Source organism: Malus domestica, chromosome 03 (assembly GCF_042453785.1).
Source record: "Malus domestica chromosome 03, GDT2T_hap1".
In the NCBI taxonomy this organism is placed as follows: Eukaryota; Viridiplantae; Streptophyta; class Magnoliopsida; order Rosales; family Rosaceae; genus Malus; species Malus domestica.
Window position 1 is genome coordinate 25873323 of NC_091663.1, and position 20374 is coordinate 25893696.

The window sequence follows — 20374 nt, forward strand, 5'->3', positions numbered from 1 at the left end:
TGAGAAACCATGGGATTTTGCATGAATTGACATATCTGATGCATAGAGAATGCAATATCAGGTCTGGTGAATGTGAGATACTGTAAAGCACCTACAATACTCGTATATAAACTAGGATTTGAATATGGTTCTCCATCATCCTTCAGTAGCCTATTATAAGGCAAGCAAGGTGTTTCACATGATTTGGATTCAGACATTTATGTTTTCTGCAATAAATCAGTAACATACTTGTGTTGAGACAAGAACAAACCAGTGGAAGTTGCAGTGATTTGAATACCAAGAAAGAAATGGAGAGGACCTAAGTCCTTGATATCAAATTCAGAAGTCAAATCAGAAATCACTTGTTGAATTGCCTGAGATGCACTGCCTGTTATTATAATGTCATCCACATAGAGTAGGAGAATGACAATATTAGATTCCACAATTTTCACAAACAAGGAAGAATCCGAGTAGGTGTTCTTGAACCCCAATTTAGGTAAAAATGTGGTAAATCTCTCATTCCATGACCGTGGAGCCTGTTTCAGGCTATAAAGAGATTTATGTAGTTTACAGACTAGGTGAGGATTAGAAGAGTCCTCAAAACTAGGTGGTTGGGCCATATATACCTCCTCTTGAAGAATGCCATGTAAGAAAGCATTCTTGACATCAAGCTGCCGGAGAGACCAATTAAAATTAGCAGCAAGTGCAAGAATAATTCGTACTATGGTAGGTTTAACCACATGACTAAATGTATCACAATAGTCAATTCCAGGTTCTTGACCAAATCCTTTGGCTACGAATCGGGCTTTATGCCATGCAATAGACCCATCAGAATGTCTTTTGATTAAAAATCCATTTGCAACCAACAAGATTCTTGTTAGGTGGCAGTGGAACTAAACTCCAAGTACCCTGAGTATACAATGCACCAATCTCATATGTCATAGCCTGTAACCACACTGAACTTTTAAGATCAATTTTGTAGGTGAGAGGCTCAGTATAAGACAAGTTAGTATCCTTGGAAACTGATAAGAAAGCCTTTTTCTTGATAATGCCACTCTTGCTTCTTGTCTGCATAGGGTGCAAATTGAGATGAGGAATATCCAATACTATTTGAAGACTGTCAGGACTATAGTCAAGTGCCACAAAGATATGAGAAAAATCACTTGTTGCACTAGTAATGGGCTGAGAGGAAGCAAGAGGTATGGATAATGATGTATCAGGTGGAGAGCTACTATGAGGTGGTGATCTGGGAGTAGGTGCATTGGAATGAATACTCATTGGTGAAGCGCGTATAAGGCCAGGAGATGATAATACTTCAGGGGACACTACCACATTATCATAAGTAACAACTGGTGTTTGACTCACATGTTGAGTAATAACAGGGATGACTTGTGACTTTGTTGCTGTCAATAAGTCTGTGTAAGGGAATTCTTTTTTAGAGAATACCACATGTCTAGATACATATATTCTTTGCCTAGATACTTCAAAACACATAAACCCTTTATATTTGGATGCATACCTCAAAAAGACACATTTTGTGGTTTTGGTTTGAAGCTTAGAGGTGTTGTAAGGTTTAAGAAGTGGATAACAGGCACACCCAAAAGTTCTTAGATGAGATAGAACTGGAACACAACTAAATAACATTTCAAATGGAGATTTATTTTATAAATTGGGTGTAGGCATTCTGTAAATAAGGTATATGGCAGTTTGACAGGCAAACGATCAGAATTGAGAAGGTAATTTTGCAGTTTGTAACAAAGTGATTGTAGTTTCAATCACATGCCTATGTTTTCTCTCAGCTACCCCATTCTGTTCAGGTGTATGAGGACAAGATTTTTGATGGAAAACACCTATATTTGATAGAAAATACTGCAGTTTATTGGATATATACTCACCCCCTCCATCAATTTGCAGGATTTTAACCTTGGAATTAAATTAAGTGAGTACATATGAATAAAAGGAAATGAATGTGGCACAAAGGTCTGATTTATTTATTAAAGGAAACACCCAACAATATATAGTATAATCATCAATGAAGGTGACATAGTATCTAAACCCATCTACTGAAGTAGATGGTGCAGGACCCCAAAGGTCACTGTGTACAATCTCAAATGGTACTACAGACTTATTGACAGTAGATTGAAAAGGTAATTTGCAGAACTTTCCTTTTAAGCAACTGTGACATATACTAGGATTAGCCTCTTTAGTACATGCTAGGTGTGATTTTTGTAACATAAGGGACACAATGGAATTGGATGGATGCCCTAACCTATTGTGCCAGGTAGTTGAATTGACAAGTTGACCAAGGAAAGCTTTGTGTTCCACAATTGGTTGATTGGTTGCAAAACAAGGATGAGCAATGGAATGGATGAAGTAGAGTCCATTACTGCACAGTCCTTTGTATAGTAGTCTCCCTATGGCCTTGTCCTGAATCCAAATACAGAAGGCATAAAAATAAGCCAACAATTATTATCCAAGCATATTTTATGTACAGAGAAAAGGTTCTGTGTAAGCTTGGGAACATACAACACATAATTCAACTTAATTGGATGCACATAGGGTTTTAAAATAGTGCTACCAATATGTGAAACAGGCAAACCTTCACCATTTGCTATCTGAATGGTTTCAGTAGAAGGATATGGTGATGCCAAAGATAGATTATTAAGATCTGCAGTTATATGATTTGTTGCACCTGAGTCAGTCAACCAAATCTAAGGAGTGGACTGAGACAATGTTTGTGATAAAGCTGAGAAGCCAGTGTATGCATAGCTTGCATAGGTTGAGAGGGAGCTTGAAATTGATTGCCTGAGAACTGAGAGCGATGAGAAAACCCTTATGGAGAATATGACTGCATCTGAGAATATTGGGAAGTGGAACCAGCCCTAATGAAGTTGGGACCTTTCTCATTGTAAAAACAAAACCAGGTACTATGATTGAATCTGCCACATATTTGACACTTGGGTTTCTCTAGTGGTTTAGATCCACAGAAAGATGCAGAATGACCATCAACATTGCACAACTGACAAGTAAGCATTATTGGAGCAAAAGAGCTAGATGAGAATTGGTTTGGAAACTAACCAAGTACATTGCGAGCATTTTGATTAAACCTGGCCTTGCCCTTATTCCTGTTGTTATTGAACTGCTTAAATCCACCAAATATAAATCCTGATTGTGTAGGCCATTTCTGAGAAGAATTAGGATGATTAGCCATCATAGCAGTCATAAAAGGTGCATTTGTATTGGACTCAACGATGACTTCCTCAGCAAGCAATTAAGACCTGAATTCCTTCAAAGAAATAACATTCGTTCTTCCTCTTATAACAGTTCTAAATGTATTGTATTCTGTTGGTAATCCATTAAGGGCAAGAATAACAATATCTTCATCAGCAAAGTACACCCTAGCAGCAGAGAGATAATCTATGGCCTCCTTAATCAGTTACAAGTACTGAGCAATGGAATCAGATCCCTTTTTAATGGTTTGAAGATTAGACTTCATCTGAAATATGCTATTTTTAGAAACAAAAGAGAACTGCTGCTTCAATCGAGTCCACAAATCTTTAGAACTAGTGCTGCAATTAGCACATGACATAGCTACAGGAGATAATGTAGCTGTGATAAGCTGCATAAGTGCCCTATCATGCATCATCCAAACTAAGAACGTATCACAATCAGTGGAAGAAGAGGGATTTAGAACATTCATACCAGATTCTCTGGTCACTGAGGAAATTCGAGATGGACGGGGATGAGATCCATCCACAAATCCCATAATTCCATTACTTTCCAACAATAATTGCATTTGGAAGTGCCAATTCAGATAGTTGGTATCATCAAGTTTAACATTTACAGATGTAGAAATTGAAGACACAAGTGTAGTTATAGGGGATTGAAGTAGCTGTAACTGAGAACAAGTAACCACTTTTCCCTTGAAAAAATCAAGAAAACAACACGATGTAGTTGCAGATTTACCTCACAGAACACACAGCAAACACTTGGTGTGCAAGAAACGCAATAGTCGAAGAATCGAAAAGCAGGGACTTGATCTGCAATGTGAGAGATTCAAGAAACCCTAGAATCGAAGAAGACGAAGAGATGTCAACTACACACTCTTATCTGCAGTCGATGATTCAGAGAAGATGAAATTGCAGAAATCAGAGAAGACGAAATTACAGAAATTAGAGGTACGGAAGACTGGGATCGAAGCTTTAGCTGTGAGCTATCATGGCGATTGATACCATGTCAATGTATATACCACGAATTTGTAAGAACAATATTACATAGAGAACTTAGAGAGAGAGAGATGAAAGCTCAAGCTATTTTTCGTGTATTGATTACTTAACTCTAAAGTTATTACATGAATGAGGTATTTATACAACTCACAAGATTCTACTAAACTAACTGCCTATCTAAGATTTAGACAAATGTCAACATCTCAAGTGCACTATCTCTATCAGCATGAACCAAATTTCAACTTATAATCATGACTTTCAATGAAGCCAAATTCAATATTGACGGTGTGTGTTTTTGAATAAAAAATTTGTGAGACATGGAGGCAGATTGTCTGCCTTTCTGTTTGGGTGCCCTTCTCTTCCCCTCCTATTTTGTGCAGTTACAGTTAAGCCACGTCAACATTTTATATTATTTTTTTTATAAATATAATAAGACAAAAAACAATAAGAATATAAAATGTTGACATGAGTTAACCGTAACCGCACAAACATGAGGGGATGAGAATGGCACCCAAACAGGAGGGCAGATAATCTGCCTCCTATTTGATTAGTTTTCTATATTTTCCTTGTTATTAAAATGGAATAGGCTACTCTCTATGCAGAAATTCTAGAGTATGAAGACCGGGTCACGTGTTTCTTAAGGCCCACACACATAAAACAACTTATAGCTACCCCGTTAATTTGAGTAGTGTTAGACATATCTTTTATTATCATTATTTACACTATCTCTAATAAAAATATAGCCAGTAATGTACGTAGATCTTATCTTTACTATAAAAATAGTACACATGGACAGTAAAAGTAGTACTTTTGCCTAGCTTATTAGATGGACCATCTCCCAAATAGAATGAGGTCTAGATCCTCTTTGTGAGGATTTCAGAATTCTCTAATTATATCTGTTTATCATACATCATGTGGCTACTTTTCGTCAGGTACTGTTTATATTTAATTTTAAATAAAAAAATTTATAACTTTTTCTGATCGTACAATATACGATGAACGGATGTGATTGGAGAATTTCTAGAATCTTCACAAAAAGAATCCGGAGAGAATTCTCATTAGCCCAAATTACTTTTCCTGCATGTGGGGGCAAGCGCCACAAACCTTTTTCCACCACACAAAATCTACAAAGTCCCATTGCACTCTAGGTAACCCTATCAGTTTTGAGCTTCGTAGCAAACTGTATCGTGATTAAATGGATTTCAATTTCAATTTTCATTTCACTAAATATTTTTAAAGATGATGTTTCAAATATGTGTTAACTACACAGAGGGTTAAAGATATAAAAGGTGATATTTGATATACATGTTTATTTGCAAAGAGTTATATACAACGATTAGGTATGGACAAATGCAAGTGGCCCAAAGGGTTACCTATCATAGTAGACACTATTTGACTTCTATATATTCCTAATTTCATGAATTAAACTTGCCATGCTGTCCATCTTGGAGTAAGATTTGAATTGTCATGTCCCGAACCCGACATACGTCCATGATCGATGCGTGACATCACCCAACATCCATATATCTAACAAATCCCTCCTCCAGGGTATGGACAAGGCATAACTCAAGATCCAATTCCATAATAATTTTCTGTATGCTTTATGGCTGCATCTAACCTCCTTGTTAGACTGCCTACGTACCCTAAACAGGGAGCAAGTCATTCGTAGTTCGTCGATCACTAATTCAGACATTTATTCCAATGTGTTCTAACGGGAATACATAGAATTCTGTAATCAATTATTAGAACTTGACATGCATGACATTACCAAGTTCAGGGCTACAAAACAAACCAACATGCCATCCAAGAATCTCATTCATCCATCATATAAATTCCATGTTTTCAGCACGACACTTCCATCCACAGCATGTAACATATCAAATAACCAATGAGCACATATTATTCTCAAGCCACATTGATCAACTAAAATAATCATAATAATAACAATCATATCCAACGTCATTCCAAAATCCCATCAATTAATCAATTCATGACTCAAAGATGCATAATCTTAGCATTTAACTACGTTAATCAATCAATGCGAATACATATCATTTCATGTATTTAAATAAGGAACTCTACATAATTCCCTATTTGAATTATAAGTAATTAAACATGGTGAATCTAATTAATATTCACAAGGTATTTTGTGGGTAATTCCCATTCACTCGGATCTAGGGTTCTAGATTAACCTTATGGAAATGAACAAGAGCAAGGATTCCGACCACTCAACGGAATCCAAAATATCTAACGATTTCTCATATTGTACTCAAATCTATCACATATATAATCAGTGCCTACATCATGGAAATGGTGCAATGGCCAACCATAACTCGGATAAACTGCGAAGCCCAGCTGAGTGACAATAATACAAGTATCTGATATTCAATAAAAGGAAAGACCATTGATCACAGTTTATAAACCTCAAAGATAAGTTCGTAATTATGAAAACATAGTCCAGTCTCTAACAACTCCGAAAGAGTCACCCAAACATCCAACGGCTTTTCCCATTTAAACCACCAAGATTCTCAAAAACCATCGTTCATATGCGCATTAAAAACTAGGACTAGAGGGACACAGTTCGGCCGAAGCCTACATATGTAACCAAACAGGAAGTGGCCCCTTATCGCGGATTAAGCAAGCAAAACCACCCCTGCAATAACCAAGTAGTCAGTGACCTCCTATCGTTGATTAACCAAGCAGAGTCACTCCTCCGCATCTGTTAGGCAGTGATCACCTATCGCAGATTAACCAAGCATGATCACCCCTAAGTGTGTGTGTGTGTGTGTGTGTGTGTGTGTGTGTGTGTGTGTGTGTGTATGGCCATACCAAAGATATAAGGATCGCCTATCGCGGATTAACTAAGCACGATCCATAGAAAATATGGTCCCTTATCATGGATTAACCAAGCAGGACCAAGCTAACTAAATAGGTAGTGACCTCTATCGAGAATTAACCAAGCAGAGTCACATCTATGGAACTGTTAGGCAGTGATCACCTATCGCGGATTAACCAAGCATGATCACTTCTAAGTATGTATGGCCATAAGGATCGCCTATCGCGGATTAACCAAGCACGATCCATAAATAATTCGGTCCCTTATCGCGGATTAACCAAATAGGATCACTAGTGACCCCCTATCGCCGATTAACTAAGCAGGGTCATGGTCTCCTACTAGCCTTCAATTTAACAAACATTTCAATATGCAATTCAAATCACTTTTTCATAAATATTACCAATCCATGAATCAATTCACATTTAATAAAAATAGATCAATGGCCAATTATAGAAGAATCGCATTTTAACAGAAAACACATTTATAAAACCAAGTCATATCTACAAAGAATATTAATATAAAGAATCGGGTAATCACCATATCACATATATTAAAGTCACTCACCTAGATAGGTCCACAAAGCCTCAATGAGCCTCTATTAATACTAATTTTAGTTTTATAAACGATTCGAGACATGTTGACCAAAAGTCAACTCTCGATCAACGGTGGTGCCCACAACCCTACGTAATTCAATCCATAAGATCCACACATCGGATTTCAGATCCGTAACTTCCAAAGAACCACATTATGCTTCTAAAACAACATATTAAAATTTCATTATGATCCAACGGTCGGATCGCCGATTCCTGTAATAATCAAGTAGCGTACCATAATAAAACTAAGTTCACAATAATCAAATCACATCATACGTATATCAAATCTGAGATCAAGACATCAATTTAGCGTAAAATAGTATCGGCGGCCCATTGGCAACCCGCCGCCGTGGGTGGCTGTTGGCCGCCCCAACTCGCCGGAAAATTCAACTATTTCTAAAAATTACCAAATTTTATAGGAAAGTAGATCTCAGTGAGGGGAGAAATTTTCATACCTGGGCCGAAGCCTAGTTTGGCCGAGAAGTGGCCTGAAATCATCAAGAACCGCCAGAAAACCCTAAAAGGGTAAACTTCAATTCGTCCATTTTGTCTCTCCGCCGCCCCAAATGTTGATTGGGCTTTGTTCTTGGACTCCAAAGACACGTGAGGGTGGTGATGGTTGACGGAAGAGCTTGCAGAAATGGCGGATTCCGTCGTTGTGGCTTTGGGACACCCTCATCGGTTCGTCATCAAATTACCACCAAATTTCTTTGAATTTTTTTGGTGAAAATGGCAGAATAAAGGCCATGGAGTTGTTTAGTGGGGGTGGAAGGCCGTAATTCACCTGAAAAATGGACGCAAAACCGTTGGGAATGTCGATGGAACTCGGGTTGGGTCGAAATGGAGGATTGGGTAAGGGATCCAGTGAGTCTCTCCTCTCTCCCTTCCTCTCCTTTCTTTTCTTTGCCATTGGCCCCTTCATTTTCCTCTCTCCCCTCATTAGCCGAGACCTCTCCCCTTTCCTCCTTTTCTTTTCTTTTCCTCCCTCTATCTCTCTCCTTTCTCTCCTCAACTCTCCATCCTGGGCACCCACGTGGCATTTCCCCCCACCGCTCCAAAATTGCTAGAGCCTTCTAGATGAGAGCCAATTTACAATAATACCCCTAACTTTAAACGTTAATAACTCTCTCGTTATAACTATGTTTCATGAACGGTCTACGCCTACGCATTTCTGAGATCGAGCTCTATTCAAAAATATAAATTGTGACCTCAAATGGTCTATGAATTTTAAATAATTAATTTCCAAACTTCAAGCCTCGTAACTACTGTAATAAAAATCTAAATTCAAACAAATTAAAATAAATTCTTGAACAATAATACAAATCTCAATAATTCAAATACGTAAATCATAACAGTGAAATCTAGGAACAAGATTTCACATGAATTGTGATTCAATTATAACAACATATTACCACTTTTTTCACTTCTTTGGTCATCCTTTATATATTGGATGAAGCTTCAAATAGTTCTACCAAACAAGCCCCAAATTCTTTCTGGTAATTGAGATTAGTCTCTGATTGTTTGATGATGCTCTATATATTTGATGAAGCTTCAACTAGCTTCAACTAGACAACCCCTGATTTCTTTATAGTAATAGAACTTCATCTCTAATTGTTTATTGTCTGATTAGATTATTATAATATTTGGGTTGTTGGATATGTTGGGTTTGAATTGAGTTTTTGTTTTCGTATTTCAGAGTGATGGATTTTTGAATGAAATGCACTCAACCCTAAATTCCAGTGGGGGTGGCTGAAGCAGTTGTCCAATATGACAAATGGCAGCCAAGGTTCCCTAAATTGCCCATCCCTTTAATTTTATGAAGTATGACAATTTGATATATATATATATATATATATATATATATATATATATGTATGTATGTAGAGAACTTACACCTCTTGACAGATTGTGTTGCTAGATAGTCTTTCATGTACCTGATTAAAATAAAGTTCATCATGTTATTCTATCCAAATATTGATTTGTTACAACGTTATGTAAATACTTTTTACACACCATTTTTATAACACATTTAGTCCTGTATTTGAAGACTTATATACAATACTTATAATTCGTTGGACATTCCGCGGCAACGCACGGGCTAAATCCCCAGTCACTACTATATTGTACAACTGCAGTTGGTTGGGGAAAAAAAAAGATGAGAATTGGGAAAGGCCACACAGGATATGTCCGCAATTTGTCTCCACCCCTAAAGCATCACTTCATTTTGCTTGTAAATACGCACTTGATTGTTTCCCCTCCCTTTTCCCGGTTCAAGTTTTTCATTGTCGCCATTTGCAAATGATAGATACAGGTTCCAAACTGAAGTTCGATAGTACAACACAACACACGAGCTGGGGTCCAAACATTAATTCGAAACAACACAAATAAAACAAATCAAATCGCATATTGCAGTATATAACAATTACTCTATTCTAAATTTGGAGAGGAGTGGTACGCTTGGCTATAAGTGCAACTGAGGGGAGAATTTGGTAGTACGAAATTACCATTTTTTAATGTAGATATGAGCTATGGTGTGGATTTGTGGGTTTGGGGCTACATGAGTTATGGTGTGAATTTGTGGGTTTGGTCTGTCATGTTCCTTAACTAGAGTAATGCTTTTACCAATTTAGGCCCGTACTAGGTCTGGTTTAATTAATTGTGGCTCATTTAAACATATCTGCTTTTTATTTATGGTCAATGGTTACATTAGTACGGGCAAGTTCATTTTCATATTATGGCAATGATTTAAAGCAATGTTAAAAAATTAGTGGATGGAATGCAATTTACTTGTATTATTGTTGAAAATAAACGTATTTCTTTTTAAATATTGCTTTAATTTCATTTTGATGAGAGAATAAACAAGATTTCTTTTTCTTATTCTTTTTCTTGCACATATATATAGCATTAAAACTTTTAGTATATTTCTTTATTTACATGATAAATTTTTTGACCTGCCGCAGCGCAGCATGATACTTGTGAGATCCAAAGCGCACAGTTCATGGACTACTGCTTTTATTGACTAGCAAATCTTTATTGCAATGCATACTACTTCAGTACTACAGGCAAATTGAAGGGTCATATATCTAATTCTGTAATTCAGCCTCTTCAGCACCAGCTACTAGTTTTCCGTGATGGCCGGGCCCATGCCTGTGTTCCCAATGTCCGTGGCCGTGGCCGGGCTCCCAATGGCCGTGGCCATACCCGTGCTGCTTCCAATGTCCGTGGCCAAACCCGTGCTGCTTCCAATGTCCGTGGCCATGCTCTCCATGTCTATAGCCTCCATATCCGTAGCCTCCGTGTCCATAGCCTCCAAGTCCATAGCCGTGCTCATGCTTTCCATGTTTGTGCTCGTAGCCATGTCCATAGCCATGCTCATGCCCTCCATGTCCGTGCCCGTATCCATGTTTATGCTCGTATCCGTTATAATGGTCACCATAGGTAGACTGTTCAACGCTCTCCTCTTGAAAAAGAAAACAATTAAGTTGGATATCAAAAACTGAAAATTAAGCCTTGTAAGTGCAGTAGCAGTAACTACCGATGCATGCAAAGTGACTAACCATCCGGATGTTCCCAAGTTACTCGTTTTCCCAACAAAAAATGTTTAAGTTCGAGAAGAAAACAGGTGGGAAACTAAAGTCAAAATTCGTAGCATGCATCTTAAAACCTGCTATGCATGATGAATAAAATGTGCCTAGCAAAATTTACAAATGCGTAATCGAATAAAAGAAACAAGAAGTAATTTTAATTGAGAAACCGAGAAACTCACGGGTTTGAGTAGGAGCAGTCTCAGTCAGCTCCCGAGCGGAAACCTCAGAGAAGATAAGGAGAACAGCAAAGACAAGACCCAGTAGAAGAAAAGTTTTTGAGGACGCCATGTTTGCTTATAATTAACCAAATGAGGTGATGGGATAGAATGATGAAGGTAAGAGATGATCGCAGAGGGAAGTGAATATCATGTGTTTTGGATTTCTCTATTTATAGACCTTCAAAGTTAAGAGAAGGAGAGGGTAGATCTTTGGACACCCACATTTTTTCACAGTAGAGTGGTAAACGAAAAATATTTTTTACCTAATACATATCAAATTCCCTCGAGTAGTTTGAACTCTATTAAAGCATGCTTTGTTTGGTTTGATGATATGTTGATACCACTACGTATTAAGTAAGAAATGAGCCATCTAACCTAGCTAGTAGGTCATAAAAATTTGTTTCTACGCAATATGCGGCAATGTGGTCATAGTTGTAGATGCCTTTTGCTAATTATGTGAAAAATGTAATTAAGCACCATTAACTAAGCCAAAAAGAAATTGGTTTTCAGTTGTGATTCCTTAGAATAATAAATTGATATTGTATATGATCAACAACTAAGTCAAAATAAGTAGTTTGTCATGACTAACAGTTTAAGATGGCATTTCAGGGGATATATCTACATTTGTAGACGGATGCACTTTAGTTTATATCTGAATCCATTTACAATTGGACTACCAGATCCTGCCCGTATTTGGCTTGTTAGATTTAACTTGATCCATATAAAATAAGCATCAGATTTGGAACCAATTTTTTTTTAAAACATCATCATCATCAACAACATTCTTCTTCATTCTTAAATTCATGGTGTATACTAATTTATGGTGGAATACATATGAACAATGCTCAAACTTCAAGTCAATATTCTTCATTTCAAATTTTGCCTTCAAGTACAAGGTAGTTTTACAAGGCTATTTTAGAGTCCAATTTAGTTCATATCAATGATACGGAATACAACCCTAGCAACACTAGAATATGACTTCTTAAAGAGTGTAGGAAGTCAAGGACAAAATGGTAAATTGATTATTTTCTAGAAGGCTCCAGATTTCTGGAGTAAAGAATTGTTATGCCACGTGTGTAGTTGAGTTGGAAAAGAAATGAGAGATAAGGAGGGTGCAGACCAATCAGAAGAAGGAGGTGAGGAGATGACCAATGGGAGATGAGAGAAAGCAGAGAAAAGAGAAAAGTAAGGTCCAATCGGAAAAGAAGTGAAAGAGAGAGTGACCAACCAGAGAGGGAAGAAAGGAGGGAAAGGAGGGAAAGGAGAAGGAGAGGAACTCGGTCCTTTCCCCTTGACCCGTGACCCCGTTTCAAACCCGGTACCTTACGTGAGATTTTGCCATTTCCTTCGGCGATTTTTTGACTAATTTCACCAGGCCCCCACCTAGAAACTTCTCACCAGCTGTTCTTCTTTAATTTTCCACTCCAATTCGATGGGATTTGGCCTCGTTTCATGTTGTACAATGACGGCAACCCCGTGAGTCCCTAGGTGGCGATCCGCCATTTCTGAATGCAATCTCATCAATCTCCACCATCATTAGACTCTTCTTGAGGCTTGGAACAAAGCACAAACAATTGAAGGGGTGGCAAAGCACCGAAGGTGATGGATCGAAGCCACCCATTTCTAGGGTTTCCGACAAGTTTGAGTGCAATTGGGGATTTTCCCAGCCAAATTGGACTTATTCACTGGTATAAACCTTGCTCTACTCATTGAGATCTTCATTTCTGTGAAATTTGGTAATTTTTGGAAATAGTTGATTTTTTTCAACGAGTCAGGGCGGTCGGCCGCCAAGTGCAGCAGCGCGTGGGCCGAGACCCCACCAAACCATCCTAGGCTAATTTGATGCCCCAATTCCATAATTGACATCCGTTTAGTGAAATCTTGATGTTTTAATATAGTTTCGTAGTGGACCGCCTAATTGGCCACCACTTGGTTATTATATGAATGGACGATCCGACCGTTGGATCGGTACCAAACATTAATACATGATAGTACGTAATATTTGTAGACATTAAGAACTTACGGATCGGGAATCCAACACGCTGATTGCGAATCTGCCATCCATTTTCCAAAATTCAACTGTTTTAGGATAGTTCCGTTATTAGCCATACTTTGTACGAAAATGCATAATTTCATTAGCATGTTATATTTACCTAAATGGTTTCGTTTCTAGGCGAAATGCATCGCAAGGACTCTCGATGCTACCAGGCGGGTTCAACTCGATGACATGATCTGTAAGTGGGTCTATTCTTTATATATATTGGTTAGTTTCCATATATACAAGCATTAATAAATTCTTTATGCGATTGCCATGATTAAATTAATGTTTATAAGAAATACCATATTGTTGGGAAACGATGAAATAATCCTACAAGATGCACAGGTAAGCTTACTATAAGGAGATGCCTTGATTATATTTATGGTCATGAATAGTACGATATTGATTAGAATTGTTGAATGGTTGTGGCATGACTATATTGATGTTATATGCTCATCGTTTGCTACATTGGTGTTGGTACTTGCCCAAGCCAGGACCAGTCTTTCACGTGTATGTGTACATCGCATCGTACGCTCACTTTGGATCCATTGTAGGTGCCAGTCCTGTCGTACAGGTTGCCATGGGCAACTCCGACTCGTATGTGCTATGTATAGCACCAGTCTTCACGTGATTGTAGTACTACATCGTATATTATTGTTACACCCAATCATGTTCATGTCAGAATACCTTTGCATGAACTTGTGTGTTAGCATGTGTCGATGAGCTATCTGATATGATATGTTGCTTATGTGAGATTATGTGATTATGGATGTCATGCCCTTATTTACGAGATATTGTGCCATAATGAATTCTTGAGATTTTGCAAGCGACGGTAAGAATTTTCTTACTATACGTAGTATGTATATTTTGGAAACTATAATGATTTTACAACGAGGGGTTATTATGTTTTCGAAAAGGATTTTTTTACAAAGAGTCGACGAGGATTCTTAGCAAATCTTGGTGTAGATGATTACCTTCAATGGTATAATTCTCACCCTATCTTACTGTACTTACTTATACTCTAACATCACATGTGAAATGGGTTCATTCCTGCTCACCGTGCACTCTATTACTTAGGCACTTTTAGGTTTAAGTTTATACACATTTTCCACATCACTACACTTTATAGTTTTGTCACCTTCCAGGTGTCAGCCAGCACGGCTCGATTCGGAGTCCAAGTGGACATTCCGGGTCGGGGTGTGTCAAAATTTATTTTCTAAAATAATTGTTTGAAAAATTAAATTTATGTAGACTATCATAATTTATTTTTATGGACATTTTAACTAAAAAAATATTTAGATTCTGATAGTTGAACAAATAGATATCGGTATTTATAGAGTTTTTTGGTGAATCTTGAGTTAAATATTTTTTTTTAAATTGTTATAGTAGTTGGGCTAATTGATTGTGGCCGACATTGGCATCAGCCTGGGACCCTCGCATTGTCAGCGTTGGCGCATTTCGTGCATCTCCCGCGTTACTGGGTTGCGGCTCACCTATTTCCTAGGCGTGTCGATGCGCAAGAGTGGGTCAGGGGCTTTACTTTGGTCGGTTTCTTGGGTTAAATTTACCCAAAAATCAGTTTTAACCTAAAGCTGATTTTTGGCCCAAGAGTTGGCACAAGTTTTATTTTTTTTTTTCCCTTTTGTTTGGGGGGGGTGGGGGGGGGGGTGACATTTTAGGTTCTAATCCAAAGATTGGAGTGAGTCTTAGAGTTAGAGAGGAAAAGTGGCGAGAAAGGGTAGCAAAATAGGTTAGAATTTTAGGTAACAGTTTGGTCCATACATCTCCTATGATGGTAGAATTTTGGGTTCCTTAAGTATTGAGAATGGTTTCTAAATAAGTAAAGGTTTGTACGTCATTGATTAAGAATCTCTACCCATGCATTTTATAAAGTTGTTGCCTCCATAATATTTGTTTGCATAAAAACAGAAGAACTAATAGTTTCGAATACATCCACTAGAATTCGAAAATTAGTATGGACCATTCAACAATGCAATCACCACCTAATTTTGTATAGCTCAACAGCTTAACTTCTTATTTTACCATAGCTAGAGCTTCCAAACCCTTTGTCAACAGTGCACAAAATAATTCTTTAACCAAATAATGATCGGACCAACTAGTTAATGGTATCGAAGTGGTACTTCACTTCGTAATGTTAGAAGATGTCCCAAATTTGAATCACAAGCCCAATAATCGAAAAAATATTGTCACCAAAATGATGAGTATCCAAAGAAAACTCCTTAATAGTAGACTTGAAATGCTAGACATTTTTAACTTTGCAAATATTTATTGAGAAAATTAAAGCGTATCGTAACACATACTAAGATGATTGATTAAGAGAACACATACTAAGGTGATCGATTAAGAGAATACAAGATAAAGCTTAAAGCCTGGCTATATATGATTGAGAGTTTATAAACTACTCAACCAATACAGCTTTATTGCATATTATACGACTCTTACAACACACATAGACGCTAAGAGGTTAGCTAATTTTTTGTTTGAGTCTCTGCAGCACAAATTCCCAGTTTTCCATCATGGCCCGTGGCCATGACCTCCATGACCGTGGTCATGTCCATGGCCTCCGTGACCATGGTCATGTCCATGCCCTCCATGACCGTGGTCATGTCCATGCTCATGGCCCTGAACTTGGTTGCCAGCCTTTTCTACGCTGTCCTCTAGGGGTTAAAAAAGAGAGTAGAACTTTACAAATAGAGAAGAAATAAAATGTTGAAATATATATACATCACTGAACAATTATATGAAGGTCTATAATTAAGATATGCATGCACGTACAAAAGGCACAAGCCGTACATACAAAATGAATAATTAACAGCATGTTTTTACATCGATTCAGTAGTTTTTAGAAGCAATATATATTTCGTTCTCCAACCAATTAAGATGTATATTGTTCAAGTTGTTTGGAAGACAATTTTGTTTGGCATACACTTGAGGACATGGTGTTTTTACTCCTGCGCTCTTCTTACTAATTAAACATGTTTTAGTTAAAAAATGGAGAAGAAACTCACGGGTTTGAGGAGTAGTCTCAGCTAGCTCACGAGCTGAGATTTCAGAGGAGAGAAGGAGAACAGCAAAGACAAGGCCAAGAAGAAGAAAAGTCCCTGAGGATGCCATAATTTTCCGAACAATATTAATACCAAGGAAGCATAGTAATGGTTTCTGAAGGTTGTATGTAAGAGAGGATTGCTGTGTAGTATAATGTGGTTTGGCTCTCCCTATTTATAGACCTTTGTAAGAGAGTGGGAAGTGGGGGACGGTGGCCGGAATGAGATTGAGAGAAGATTTTTTATTAACTTTTACCTAATCAGAAGATAAGTATGATTAAAGGCTAAAGAGCTAAAACATTATATAATTATCATTTTGGACTTTAACAAGCGACTTTGGTTGTCCCCGAATCTTCGAAATTACTCACAGATAGAAAGATATGAAAATGAGAATTTGGGTATATATGGGGACGGATGCGAGGAAACCGAAATTTTCTAATGCGGTTATATGAAAATGAGAAGTTGGGTATGTATGGGGACGGATGCGAGGAAACCGTAATTGTCCCCAATCCAGCTCACTCTATATTTTTTAGTACTATATGCCTGTTTTCGGAAGTCAAAGTTTTGTATTTGACTGTATTATGGTTTGATTCGTGATTTGGTTGTATTTTTTTTTTCATGATTATAGCCTTTTATGCTGCTTCCATTATATGATCAAAACCTTTTTTTCCATTAATTATGAATTATTGGTGAAATCGTTAACCATACTCAATGTATTTGTAATTATAAGGGCACAACCGATGATTAATTTTGTGATTATAATATGAATAATATTCACAATTATGTGAATGAATATAAGTCCAGGATACACTTGTCTCCAATCTGAATTATGAAGTAAAATTTTAAAAAGACTTGTTCTTAAGTATTTCGTTTGTGAATCGTTTGTGAATCTAGAGTATTCATATTTATAAAAGAGCTTCGATGAAAAGGGCTCACAAAACAAAATTTTAATCAATTACACTCGATCAATTTTTTAATTACAATGACAAAAACAAGGGAGCAATGATACTATCATAATTATATTGAATTTGGGTGCAATGATGGTATCGTAATTCAGTTGAAGTTTGATTCATAAATTATCCAAAACTGTTTCCTCATAAATTACCCGCAATTGTATCTTCATAAATTACCAGCAACTATTTCTTCATCAATTACCAGCATTTTCTCAAACCTAAACAAATTCTATTATATGCTTTAAAAAATATTAAAAAGTGAGTCTCATAAAAATGTACGTAAAAAATGTGTGTTTTTAGATCCTAACTCTTTAAAGAGTTCTACTTTTTTCGACTGCCCCACGTAGAAGCTACTTTGTAATTAAAAGATTATTGACGGTGAGTGAGGAAATAGTTGCATGAACCAAATTTCAACTTATAATCATGACTTTCAATGAAGCCAAATTCAATATTGACGGTATGTGTTTTTTATGACCAAGGCTTATGGCGTTAGGATAAAGTTCGTTTGGAGGAAATAGTAGTGAACTACTTTGAAAAATTGTTTTGACTCCGAGGGTCCATCAAATGGAGAGGAAATTCTATAGTATGTTCAACCAAGGGTTACCGAGAGTATGAATGAGGACCTTACGAAACCGTTTGAGGATGAAGAGATAAAATTTGCTCTTTTTCAAATGCATTCAACTAAGGCTCTAGGACCAGATGGAATGTCTCCGGGTTTTTACCAAAAACATTGGGATATTGTTGGCAATGATGTATGCAACGGCGTTCGGGCTCTTCTCTCATCGGGAAGAATGTTGAAAAAGATCAATTACACTAATGTTACTCTTATTCTGAAGAATAAAGATCCGATAGTGATGACACAATTACATCCGATTAGTTTATGCAATGTCATTTATAAAATTTGCTCCAAAGTGTTAACCAATAGACTCAAAAGGGTGTTTCCAGAGATTATTTCTACTAATCAGAGTGCTTTTGTGCCGGGGAGATTGATTTCAGATAATAGCTTGGTAGCTTCGGAAATTGCTTATTATATGCATAAGAAGTCTTCTGGATGGGATGGAGTGATGGCATTGAAACTGGATATTAGTAAGGTGTACGACCTTATTGAATGGAGTTTCCTCAAACAAATGATGAAAAAGTTGGGCTTTGCGGACAGGTGGATTAATTTGATGATGGCGTGTGTGACTACCGTTTCATACTCGTTTAAGGTAAATGGCGAGCTGGTGGGTTATGTTCACCTGAAGCGGGGAATTCGACAAGGTGACCCTCTTTCTCCGTTTCTATTTGTGTTATGTGCGGAAGGTCTTTTAACTCTTTTTTATGCTTGGAAGAAACAAGGACGGATTAGAGGGGTCAAAGTGTGTAAGGGCGTTCCGACTGTGAATCATCTTTTTGTTTGCGGATGACAGCTTCATTTTCACCAGGGGCACGATTCAGGAATGCCTACAGGTGAAACATTTGTTGAAAACATATGAATATGTATCAAGACAAGCTATTAATTATGCGAAGAGTTGTGTAGCTTTCAGTGGAAACTTGTCTAAGTATGATGGATAGTTGTTGGCGGATTGTTTGGGCATGCCGCGGGTAATTTTCCATGATCGATATCTTGGCCTACCGGTTCTGGTGGGAAAATCGAAGAAGGATACGTTCGCATACATTAAAGATTGATTGTGGAAAAAATTAAATGGTTGGAAAGGAAGTCTTCTGAGTAGTGCTTGGAAAAAGATATTGATAAAAACCGTAGCCCAAGTTGTACCCCTATACACCATGCAAACTTTCTTGCTACCAAAAACTTTCTGCAATGAGTTGAATCAAATGGTGGCACAATTTTGGTGGGGAAAGGAACAAGGGAAGCGAAGGTTATATTGGATTCGGTGGAAAAAGTTATGTAAACCAAAGGGAGAGGATGGTCTTGGCTTTAAGGATATCTATGCCTTTAATCTAGCTTTGTTGGCAAAGCAAGGGTGGCGGTTGATACATGAACAATCCTTTCTAGCATCCCAAATTTTTGAAGCCAAATATTATACACAAATTGATTTTCTTTCGACACTGATGAAGAAAAATTCATCTTATGGTTGGAGAAGTATAGCTGAGGCCTGCAAAGTAATTAGGGTTGGAGCTCGGTGGAGAGTGGGGGATGGTGCTTCTATTAAAATTTGGGGTGATAGTTGGTTGCCAAGGGAAACTTTTTTCAAAGTTCTTAGCCCTATACCTATGGGAATGGATCAGTCCATTACTGTAGAGAAGTTGATCTCGGTGGAGAGAGGGATTGCATGGAACATGGAAGTAGTAAATAGCATTTTTTTGGCTGAGGAAGCTCGATTGATTCGGTCCATACCACTTAGTATCTCTCTGACATTGGATGTTTTAATCTGGTCCGCGGAGTCAAATGGGAAGTTTACAATGAAAAGTGCCTATTTTTTAGCTCAGATTGGCAGAGAAGTCAATGGACAAGAAAGCAATGGTTCTTCGATTACACACGAGATGAAATTTTTGTGGAGAGCTCGAGTACCTGAGAAAGTAAAGTTTTGTGTGTGGCGATGTTGTATGAATGCATTACCAACATGGGATAATCTGAAAATAAAGAAAATCACTACGGATGCTGCTTATATGTTCTGTAATGGCGAAGAAAAAACCTTGGTGCATTTGATGAGGAATTGTCCTAGAACGACTTTGATTTGGTTAATAAGCCCGTTGGGTCTACGGAGTAGAACAGACACTAGGGGACATTTGGTGGTTGGTTCACAAGACTGGCTAGTGATTTATCAAGTGAAAGCTTTGATTTGTTACTTGTGATTATTTGGAGCATTTGGAAGGAACGAAACTCGTTTTTATGGCAGGGAAAGGCGCTTCAACCTTTGGAGTTGGTTTCTAGAGCA

At 37.5% G+C, this 20374-nt stretch overlaps 1 protein-coding gene across 1 annotated transcript; it reads right to left on the reverse strand.

Moving 5' to 3' along the window:
* Window positions 1–10533: 10533 nt before the first annotated feature.
* On the reverse strand, window positions 10534–12219 carry LOC108169211 (dormancy-associated protein 2-like). The gene is made up of 2 exons (XM_008349887.4): window positions 11401–12219; window positions 10534–11094 (listed from the first exon to the last, which is right to left on the reverse strand). The coding sequence occupies exons 1-2, from the start codon at window positions 11507–11509 to the stop codon at window positions 10718–10720; spliced, it is 486 nt and encodes a 161-aa protein (XP_008348109.3). The 5' UTR covers window positions 11510–12219; the 3' UTR covers window positions 10534–10717.
* Window positions 12220–20374: the final 8155 nt, after the last annotated feature.